At 58.8% G+C, this 11,148-nt stretch overlaps 1 protein-coding gene across 1 annotated transcript; it reads right to left on the bottom strand.

Moving 5' to 3' along the window:
* Positions 1–317: 317 nt before the first annotated feature.
* On the bottom strand, positions 318–9,585 carry SP6 (Sp6 transcription factor). The gene is made up of 2 exons (XM_073326130.2): positions 9,471–9,585; positions 318–1,773 (listed from the first exon to the last, which is right to left on the bottom strand). The coding sequence occupies exon 2, from the start codon at positions 1,734–1,736 to the stop codon at positions 624–626; it is 1,113 nt and encodes a 370-aa protein (XP_073182231.2). The 5' UTR covers positions 1,737–1,773; positions 9,471–9,585; the 3' UTR covers positions 318–623.
* Positions 9,586–11,148: the final 1,563 nt, after the last annotated feature.

Here is an 11,148-nt window from a genome sequence, read left to right as displayed (position 1 = left end):
GAGGAGGTGATTGGGTGGGGGAGGGGAAAGGCAGTGGATGGGGGAGTCTGGGGGGACCTAAAACCACCCTCGGTTACAGCGTCTTGCCTGCCTCCTGTACCAGCTGAGCCCAGAGCCCAGCCCAGCTCTCCAGATTCGGATTTTGCTGCTCAGAGGGAAGGGTCTGGACCCAGGGCTCGGTGCCAGGCCCCAGCCTACCCCAGAGACATCCCTCCCCCCACCACCTTGCATGGGGGAAGCCCCCTCCTCCTGCCCCCACCCCCTCGGCACAGTGTCTCAACTCAGATCCTTCAAAAGAAAAAGAAAAAAAAAAAAAAAAAAGGTCCCAGCCCTTAACCCCTTAATGTCCTCCCTCTTGCGGTTCGGAGACCAGCCCCCGGGCCTGACCCTCCCAGCCCCCCGTGGGAGGAGAGGCCCCGTGCCCCACGCACCGAGATTGCATACTTCCCTCCTACAGAATAAATAGCTTCTTGCTCAGAGCACACCGCCACGTACGCCCCGGGGCCACGGCCCAAAGCGCGGCCCCACCGAGGGAGACCCGGCGTCAGGGGGGGAGCGTCCATCCTGCGGTGATGGAGAGAGGAGGGGGCGTCTCAGCGGGGGGGGAGGGGGGGAGAAGAGGCTCAGTTGGGCTGGGTCACGGGGCTGGAGCTGCCGGCCTCGGGCTCCCTCTTGCCTTTCCCCGGCGGGTCTGCCCCGCCTTTGCCCTCCCCCTCCGCTCCCTCTTTGGCCCCCTCGTGCGTCTTCAAGTGCTTGCTGAGGTGGTCGCTCCTCACGAAGACCCGGCTGCACACGGGGCAGGTGAACTTCTTGGTCCCCGTGTGGGTCTGGAGATGCCGCTGCAGCTCGTCGGAACGGGTGAAGCGCTTGCCGCAGAAGAGCCAGTTGCAGACGAAGGGCCGGTCCCCGCTGTGCCAACGCAGGTGGGCTTTCAGGTGGGAGGTCTTGGCGTAGGCCTTGCCGCAGCCGGGGATGTGGCAGTTATGCAGATGCTTCTTCTTGGCCCCGTCCGGGCACGGCCCCACCCTCTCGGCCTCCTGGCAGTTCGGGCAGCGGCACGCCGCCTGCCCGGCGCTCCGGGGCACCGAGCGCCTCGAGCTCTTTGCCCTGGCGGTACCGTCCACGGCCTGCTCGAGAACGTGTGGCTCCGGAGGCGAGGCGAGCAGCTTCGGCCCTTCCTGGCCCATCAGGTGCTGGGCTGAGGGCAGGAGGTGGTGTGGCGGGCCACAGAGCTGGGGCTCGGCGGAGCCGTACCCCCCCAGCACCGGCTGGAGTCCGCCCGCGGGGCCAGGGGCTTGGAGGCCGCCTTGTCCCGGCGACAGCTCCATCCAGCTGGATCCGGCCTGGAGGTCCCACCAGGGATTCACGCCGCCATCCTCGGCGGCGTTGCCGGGGTGCGAGGGCCTGAACCAGGGCTCATAGGGGTGGGCCATTTCGGGAGGCGGCTGCAGGAGCTTGGAGTACACGCCAGGGGCCAGCAGGCTGTCACCATCCAGGTCTAGCCTCGAAGAGCCATGCAGACCGTAGCCGGGGGCGGCCACGAACTCCACCCCGGGGCCCACCAAGGGCAGGTGCTGGGGCTCCGTGGACTGGAGAGGGGAGGGGAAGTCGCCGCCCGCCTCGGAGCTGGCGTGGGGCTGGTAGGGCTGCAGGGGCTGCAGGTCCAAGTGCGGGGAGGCGACGCGCGGCGTCTCCGAGCGCGGATTGGCAAGAGAGCCGCAGACGGCCGTGAGCATTGCCGGACTCCAGAGCGGGGCCGCAGCTCCGGCAGACCTGGAGCAGGAGAGAGAGAGGGAAAGGAAGGGGTCTGAGACAGGAGTCACGCTCGTTCCCCTCCCACGCAATTAACCCTTTGCTGCTTTCCCTAGGAACTGGCCCTAGTTTCCCTTAAACTGTGGAGCTAGAGATGGGTCTGGGCCAGGTCATTGTTTCACCAGGGGCTGGGATCCTGCTGAGCCCCTCTCTGCACCGAGCTCGGCACAGGACGCCAAATGCATCCCAAATGTAACCCCACTGATTTCAGTGGATTTCCATCCAGGATGAATCTGGCCCAGAGCCTGCTCCTTTCTCATATGGCTGCGCCACCACCCTCCCAGAAACCTGACAGAGGACACCAGGACAACCACAAGACCTTGGTTTTACATATTATTTGTATTCCCGTAGCCCCTAGGAGCTCTGGACTGTGTGGCGCTAGGCGCTGTACAAACACAGACCATAAAAGATGGTTCTTATCCCAAGGAGCTTACAGCCTAAGGCACTTGTCTAGGGAGTTTTTCAATCAGTAGATCTCAAAGGTCTGTATCATTATCCCCATTTTACAGATGGGGAAACTGAGGCATAGAGAAGGGTAGTGACTTACTGAAGGCCAGTGGCAGAGCTAGGAATAGAACCCAGATCTCCGAGTCCCCATCGCTTGCCCCCGACCCTAGCCCTAAGGGCTGATGCCCTCCAGCTGGGAGGCGGTCTAGTTGGGTCATTGAATCAGGGAAGGAGAGGTGGACAGGACAGAACATGAGCTTTTCACCCTCATCATCCTGTTGGAGTCAGTGGAAAAGCTCAGGTTGATTTCAATGGGCTCTGGCTGTGAAACACACGGCAGGTGGCGCTAAGGATCCGGAAGCGCCAGACACCCTGGAGGATAGATCGGATGCTGCCTCCTATCCCCTTACAGCTCCCCTCGGTCCACAGAGCCCCCAAGATGCCCAGCCCCGTATGGTCCTGAACAGCATCTCAGCTCTGCATCTTCCCCTAGCGGCTCTGTGCGCCGTCCAGATGGCCAGGAGGTTTTTGAAGGTATTTTAGAGGCTCCTAAAAAAGGAGGTGGGGGGGTTGCAGATTTAAGTATAGTTTAGTCTCTGTTCCTAAAAGGCCCTCGGAGACAGGCCCCTCTAATAGGCAGCTTCTGGAAGGTGGATTACAGTAATTACTGTCTGATTGTCTGCGCTGCTGGATGAAAGAGGCTCCAGCTGCATTCTGGAGCACCTCTGAGCTGGGCCTGGGGTGGCAGGGGTGTGGGGACACCGGATGGGATATTTATAGCCTTGTTCGCATGGCTCCGTAGAGGGCCCCAGAACGGGCCTGCGGCCCTGCTCGGCTCGTTGGGCCCATCCCCGCGGGAGTGGCGCTTAAGAACACAGGAGCTGGTCGGTCAGGTCTGGACCATCCCTAGGAGTTGGTCCATCGAGGTATCCTGCCTGGGGCAGTGGCCAATCCAAAGCAAGCCAAACCTTGCCCCCATTCCCGCCCTCCATAAGGCGGCTGGCAAGTCGTGCAGTGCCGTGCACAAGGAAAAGCAGAGGGGATTCCTCACTGACCCTTGTGACTAGCCCTGAAACTGCAAGCGCCGGCCAGCGAGGCTCCATCGCTCAGGATACAAATGCTGGGGTCTCCCCAGGCAGACGAGGCCCCCGCCCTCTTATGGGGGAGGGCCGAGTCCCTGACTGAAGTATAAACAATCATCAGCTGGCCCATTGACCTACTGGATGGATATCAGAATTGCTCAGCCGTGTGCCATAGACCCAATACTGCCATGGGTCTTCGTAGCTCAAGTGGTCCTGGCTCTGTCTTTTGAAGCTTTTGAGCGCTGCCCCAGCTGACAGGTTGTGATGTGCAGCAAAGGGACAATGGGGAAGTGCTAAGGGGACTGGGATGATGCCGGGTTAGCAGTAGATGTAAAGAGGAGCTCAGCTGTCCCACAGAACAGAACATCACTGCATTGCATCACTCACAAGGAGGCCGCCAGAATGTAGGTTACCCTTTGCTGCAGAATATACAGGGCCGTGACCTGAATCTTGGGGCATGGCCTCCTCCCTTTCCCTTCCGTACAGCTAATCCCAGGGAGGGAGGGAGGGACACCAGCTCCTTCTAGGGGACAGTTCCACAGGGTTGGTCCAACCTGGAGCTCAACTGTTCTCCAGCACCAACCTAACTCCATGCAGCCGGATGCCAGCATAGCGATATTGGCATGAGCACTGCATCCAGCCCATGGGCATTTCACAGGCCTCAGCTCTCTCTCACATACTTATCTGGCCACTGTACGACCGGAGCATTTCACAGTCCAACACATTTATCCCGAGAACACCCCTGCGAGGGGCAATTGCAGGACAGAGAGATTTAGTGACTTGCCTGCACAGGAAGCCTGCCCCAGAGCAGAGAAGTGAACCAGGGTCGCCTAACGCCCTAACCATTGGGCCATCCATCCTCTCACATGAGGCAGGCCAGTGGCCTTTGCTCTGGCACCAGCGGTCCTTCAGCGCTCAACAGCCGTGGGCCGTCCGACTGCTGGTCAGGAGAGATCTGTGCAGTGGTTTAGAACCCTTCACCAGAGGCCGCTGCTTGTCACCCCCCCCCCCCCGAGTTCCCTCTCCCTTCCCCACTGCACTAGTAGACTGGGGGCTGCAGCAGTGACGCAGAAGGCAGCCTGGGGTCCGTCTGGGCAACAGTGCCGGGGTAACGAGCAGGAGCCTGGGGTCCTGACGGTGGCACTGGGGAGTTAAGGGGTCAGTTTAACACCCCATGGGCAGATCTCTGGGCAGCCAGTGCCCTGAAATTCATCAGGGTCTGGAAAGTCAACTGGGAATCGAGAGGATTGTTAAACTGCGGCCAGTGCCCCCACAGCACCATTCGCTGCCCCGGGGCAGCCACTGCACCAAAGTAGTGATCCCAGGCAGCGGGGACACAGAGCCTACAGCTCCCACTGCCCCAGATGATAGGGGGGGGCAGGAGTCCTGTCCTCCCTGTAACCACGTCAGCTCCCCTTTCAGCAGCTCGCTCAGGGCCTATCTGACTGTCCCGGGGCTGGAGGCACCAGCCAGCCCTGCCGGGCACCACAGCAACTGAGATCAGGGTTCAGGGTCTGCATTGGGTCCCACGGGATCCCCATTTGTTTCTCAGGATCCCAGCCGGTGACTCACCCTGCCGAGCTGCGGAAACCCCATTGGGGCGAGGCGCCCCACCCCAATGTCGAAATCCACCTGTCAGGACTAGCTCCCCACCCCCAAGTTTCCACCAGGAGCGGTACCCAGCCTCTTCCTTGGGGCACAGCCCTCGCTTTGCTCTAATTGTCTCCTGCCCCCAGGAGTCTTGCTTGGCCTTGGTACCCTTTACCCCATCTCTCCCCCGCTTGGCAGCTCTCCATTCATCCTGCCCACATGCACACTCCCAGGCCCCCCATAACCTTTCTCATCTTCCTGCTAATGACCATTCGCTGGAGAGCCAATCCAGGCAGCCCAGCACCACACAGGAGAATCCTCTCTGCAGAGTTGCTTCCTCACCCTCAGGCCATGGGATGCTAGAAAATCCTGACTCCATTTGGACAGAACCAAGGGAAACCAAAAGGTCCATTCACCTTACTCTCTCCCCTTCTCGGCCTAACACACTGCTCTCCCCACTTCCCCCTACCCTGCCCTGCATTATTGTGGACAAATACATGCTGATTTGCACATAAGATGACATGGAGGGGTAGGGGTGGGGGGTGAGAGAATAGGGCAAAGACAGCCCTGACAGCAGGAAAGCATGGAGAAAAATCCACAGACACACCAAGAGAAGGTGTCCTGGAAAGAGGATGTGTGCGCCAGCCCCAGGTGTAAAGAGATCAAGAACGGTGCAGCTCCAGAAATGGTCGCTACTAGCATCCTGAACTTTCCCCATAACACCAGCGCAGCTGATGGGAGTTTTCTATCCCCTTTCTCATGCATTGTCCCCCACAGATCCTCTCACTGAAAGGACCTGCAGTAGTGTTAATAGGGACACCCAAACTCAATTAAAAACAAAACAAAAGAAAACCACACCATGGGAAAGCTTTCCCACCCCCCCTGCCCCATTGTTATAAGTAATGCCCCGGGGGGGGATGGGGGGGGAATGTGCTGATGTGAGAGTTGGCCAAAACACTAGGGACTGAACCAGTGACCTCCCGAGCTAGAAGCAGGATCTACTAGAGACAGGCCTCTCTAGCTAGGGAGCTGAAATAGTTGGACAGTGTCTGGGGATTGGCACAGAGAAGGATTTATAGCACTCACTCTCCGGTGGGGGACACTCAGGGCCATCCGAGCAGATGGATGTGACAGAGATCAGAGGAGAAAATACATTGCTCTGTTTTTTCCCTTGTTTGTTTACAGCCTCTTTAACTTTGTGTCAAGTCAGTTTCATGGCTTCCCCCTGGCTAGTCAATTTCCCCTCTTAGTTTGTGTGGGTCTCTCTCATCCCAACAGGAGAGGGGGAGAGCAATTATTGTACAGACAGCCAGATGGGGACAGGCCCAAAGCCTGAAGTTATTTTTGTTTCAGCTTCAGAAACTGACTAGAGTTCACACTGACGGTGCCTGACTGAGCAAATAGGTTCCTGGTATAGTTGGACTCAGGACACCAAATCCAATTCTCTGCCTATGCACAAACTCTAGGGTTCAGAAGTGAGTCCAATTCTTCATCAGCCTTAACCCTAAGAACATTCTTTCCCCCACATTTTGGCGAGGAGGTGGAGCTGGGCGTGGAATGCCCTCCCAGAGGGCATTGCTCCAATGCCATCTTTAGCTCCTTACCCAAAGGCTCCATGACGCTGACCATGCTAAGGCTCTGGACCAGGTTTGAAACACACTTACAGCATAGGGTGACTGTATGTCCACACCCAACAAAAATCACAACCCCACCCCTCCGACCAGGTCTCGTGAGAGGGTGAGGCCCCAGCACATGATCCTCGCTGGCAGAGTGGCTTAAAGAGTAACTCTTCCCACCCCATTCCTCCAGTCCAGCATGGACAGGGAAACTGCACTAAAGCCCTGCTAACTACAGCCAGGCCCAGAAGCTGCCGTCAGCACGCTTGAGGCCAGACAGGGCCCTACAGAACAGGGTTTAGCTTGCTTGGGTGAAGCTGATCTCCTGGACAAAGGCTCCATGGACCTTCCACCACCAGGGATGGGGAGGCAAAAATGCCTAGAAAAAGCAAAGGCGGGGGGAGGGAACCAACCAAGGAGCCGGCTGGGAAGGTGCCCAGGATGCCGATATGATCTAGGCTGGCTTCCATAGAACTGAGCAGGTCCAGCTGCTGATGGGGAGGGGTGTGTAAAGGGTTAACACCATGCTGGGGGTAAATCAGGAGAGAAAGAAGATCCCACCCCGGCACTGAACATTTCAACCACCGAGTTGCCCTAAGCCCCATCCTGAGTGGTGCTGAGGGCCCTCAGGTCTCTCGGACATCAGTAACCACTTGAGGGCATGTGGGGTCTCTCAGGAGAAGACCTGCAAACAATTGCTGGACTCCCTTGCCAAGTCTACTTAACCCCACAGCGGGCCAGCAGCTGGGGGCAGGAACAGATGTGGTGCTCTCTCCACTCGGAGTCACAGGCCAAGGTCCCTTCCCGCATGGCATAAACAGATTTGGCCAAGCAGCCCCTCGGAGGGCTCAGTGCCCAGCCCTGCAGGGCCCACCCCGGCCTCCCTCCCTGGTAAAATGTGCAATTCAATGGCTCTTTCCTGCTGGACTCGACAGGCTCCGACACCCCTCCCTCTCCCCTGTAAGTCGCATACATGCACACAGCCTCCACAAACGCGGCTTCCCAGATCCCCGGGGATGGCTCCTGCCGGGATCCAGAGCGATCACCAACAGGCCAAGCCCTGCCAGCACGGGGCTCCGGTTAACGCCAAAGGGTAGCAGTGTCTGGGGGAGACCTGAACACAGGGGCCATCAAAGCCAGGTGGAACGCTGCATGGTAAAACTGCTTAAGAAGCCCTGAAAGGGCCCGATCTCACTTAGGACCAGGCTAGGACTCTGTGTGGCCAGTTTCAGCATAAGGGGGTTTGGGGGACACAGGGAGCGGTCTAATCCCCATGCCAAGGGCCCAGCGCAGGCATAAGTCAAACCAAGGACTCTTCCTGTACCAGCTCTCTCTAGAATGGTGGATGTCACACCTGGGGGCAACGTGTCACCTCAGTGACACACGCACAGAGGCAGAATAATCCCCCTGATTTCCCGGGAGTCATTCCGGCTTGACACCAGCGTGACTGCGAGGAAATCAGACCCTCCTTCCAGTTCTACCCTTGGTTAACAAAGCAGAGTCCCCACCCTCCTGGCCAGGTCACTAACACATGGCCTCTGATCCTGGCTTTGCGTCCCCAGTGTGCGGTACAGACTAATCAGTGGGGCAGGGAGGGGACCAGGCTTCTTACCCCAGGAGAGTTAGAAACATTTTCCCCCATCCCCAGTCAGAACAAAACGTTGAAATCTTGACACTTTTTGTGAACACACGGGACAGGTCAGTCATTTTGAAAAGTTTGGTTTCAGTTTCAGCTTTATAAAGATGACTTTAACTTAGCACATATTTTTGAAATAAAATCGCTCTTTGAGCCAAAGCCAGGAGCGGGTTCATTCAGAAAACGCCACCATTTCCAAAAATTAGACCTCCAAATCGGTTTTCAACACAGGAAATTCATCAAAACCAGCCAGGTCTGGTGAGCACTTTGGGGTTTGACAGGTCAACAGTTTCCAGAAGAAAAAAAAGTGTTGACAAATTCCTGACCAGCTCTGCTAATAAACCCCTCAAGCCTCCTCCCCTGCACCCCCTGAGGAAAGTCTAAGAGGCACGAGCACCATTTTACAAGTGGGGAAACTGAGGCACAGAGCAGCGCCTCGGCTGGGCTGGGACGGGACTGGAACTGGGCAATCTTTGGCTGCCCGTCCTGAGCGCAGAGCACTTCGCACGAGGCCAGAAACCAACAACAAGCTGCAGGTGACCGGCTTTGAAGATAGGGGTGGCAGGGAGCCAAGACCATCTCCCCTTCCATCGATCCAGGCCAGGGGTCCGATCCAGCCCTCACTGAAGTCAACCACAATCTTCAGTGCGTGTGTGGGGCGGGGGAGGGGGGGGGGGGGGCTGGATTGGGCCCAATCCTGCCAGCTCAGACCGGAGGCTGGATTGAGTTAATACCAGCCAGCCCCAGCCCGCAGCCGCCTCTGCGGGACACCCTGAGCCCCAGCAATGCCCCCTTAGCTTCCAGAGAGGAGAGGCCCTCGGAGGCTCTACCTGGCCTGGGGGAGCTTGTCCCACTCCAGATCCCCCCCGCCCCCCCGGAGCGACTCACTCTCCAGCAAACCCCAAGTTGCACCCCGGCTCCCCGTGCATTGCGGGGTCTGCCCTGGCGTAGCTACCGCCGTGTGCGGGGCGGGTGGCTCACCTGGGGGCCCCGCGCCCCTTCTCCCACCCCCGCAGGAGCGAGCCGGGCCAGCTGGCCGGGGAAGCAGCAGCTCCCGGGGCCGGGACTTCAGCAGCAGGTGCCCCACGACGGGAGACGGAAGGAGCCGGTCCCGAGGCCTCTGCCCACCCGGCTCCCGGGGGCGCTGAGCGCCCCTGGTCCACACCTGCTGGGGGGCCGGGATCGCTGCCCCCCAAGCGCCAGCGCCGCGGACCGCTGCACCCCCGCCCACCCGCGTTAGCATCCGTGGGGAGCGCGCCCCGGGGCCGACCCACGAAGCCCAGCTACCTGCGGGTTCAGCGGGGCCCGGGGGTGCCGCGATCTCCCCGCGGAGCCGTCCTCATCGGGGCGCCCGGCCCGTCCGTTCGCCCGCCCCTCGGGCAGAGCCCCTCGGCCGCTGGCCGCTGCCGGTCCCCGCAGCCCGTGCGGAGCGAGCGAGCGCAGGTGAGCGGAGCGAACCCGCCCTGACTCACCGCCGCGCTCGGCTCGACTCGGCTCCGCTTCCCTCCCGGCCCGGCTCCGCCCACCTACCTGCCCCGGCGGCTTTTAACCCTTCCCGGCAGGGCCGGCGCCGCTGTCACCCGGCTCCGGCCGGCCGGCAGCCCACACGCAGGGCGGTCACAGGGGAGAGACCGGCCCCAGCGCTGGGCTCCTCCACGGGCCGGATCGCGGGCAGGGCGACCAACACGTGCTTTGGCCACCCACCCCAGCCGGACCCACCGGGACCCGCCGGCTCTGGGGCGCTTGGGGTGGTAACTAGAGTCAGGCCTGATTCTTAGCGCCTCTGGAGGGGTGGCCACTGGATGCCCGGCCGGTCTGCCGCCTCCCTGTCTAGTAGAGAGCCAGCGTTTCTTAGCAGGGACCCAGCCCTTTCTGTTGGCAGGGCAGCCTGCTCAGCACACCTGTAAAAAGAGAGACAGGGAAGGGAGGGAGGGATGGATGTGGGTACATGGGGATGGATAGATAGATGGGCATGGGGCTAGATAGGTGTGGGTGCCTGGGGACAGATAGATGGATGGCTGGAGGCAAAGAAGAGGGACCAGTGTAAAGGATAGATAGATAGATAGATAGATAGATAGATAGATAGATAGATAGATAGATAGATAGATAGATAGATAGATAGATAGATGATAGATAGATGACTGATGATGATTAGATAGATGTGGGTGCTTGGGGACGGATAGCTAGATAGGTGTGGGTGCCTGGGGACAGATAGATGGATGGCTGGAGGCAAAGAAGAGGGACCAGTGTAAAGGATAGATAGATAGATAGATAGATAGATAGATAGATAGATAGATAGATAGATAGATAGATAGATAGATGACTGATGATGATTAGATAGATGTGGGTGCTTGGGGACGGATAGCTAGATAGGTGTGCAGGGGGCCAGATAGATAAATGAGTACATGAGAATAGATGAGGCAAACAGAGAGAGATCTGAGAGATCAAGTAAAAGAGGTAGCTCAGGGAGATCAGATGGCTAGATTAGACCCATGGTGCACGCCTGACAGCTACTGTCATTCCTGGCGGATTCTGGAGAAAGCCCCAAAGCGAAACACGGCTGACCCCATTCCAAACCCTGCTCTGGGTCACCCGGAGGTCACGGGAGGGCACTGTGAACTGGAGAGACCTCTTCCCTCTCTGAACTTTGTTGATTGAGTTTGTGGACACAGAGGGACGTTGCCATTTGAATACAAGGGCGCACACCCTGTCCTTTCACCAGCCCTCCTCCCATCTCCCGCAGAACCCATTGGCGGTAGATGCAATGCAAAGAGCTGCTGCTCTTGGTTGGGATACATCTCAGCAAGAGGGCCGTATTGGCTGTTTGTGGGTCATAGCACTGAGAGGCACCTGCAAATCAGGCGTCCTGATTTAGGAGGGACAAGTCTCTGTGGTCAGGAATATTGGCCATTCCCTACCCCGCCCCTCCAAAGACCATTCCTGGGCCCTGATCAAAGCTCACGGA

The sequence above is a fragment of the Lepidochelys kempii genome, chromosome 27 (assembly GCF_965140285.1).
Source record: "Lepidochelys kempii isolate rLepKem1 chromosome 27, rLepKem1.hap1, whole genome shotgun sequence".
Lineage (NCBI taxonomy): Eukaryota > Metazoa > Chordata > Testudines > Cheloniidae > Lepidochelys > Lepidochelys kempii.
The sequence above is the reverse complement of the archived record's forward strand: the minus strand, read 5'-3'. Positions and strand labels throughout refer to the sequence as shown.

Bases quoted from the DNA above. Each gene is read 5' to 3' on its own strand.
- SP6 (XM_073326130.2), bottom strand. From the start codon at position 1,736: ATGCTCACGGCCGTCTGCGGCTCTCTTGCCAATCCGCGCTCGGAGACG.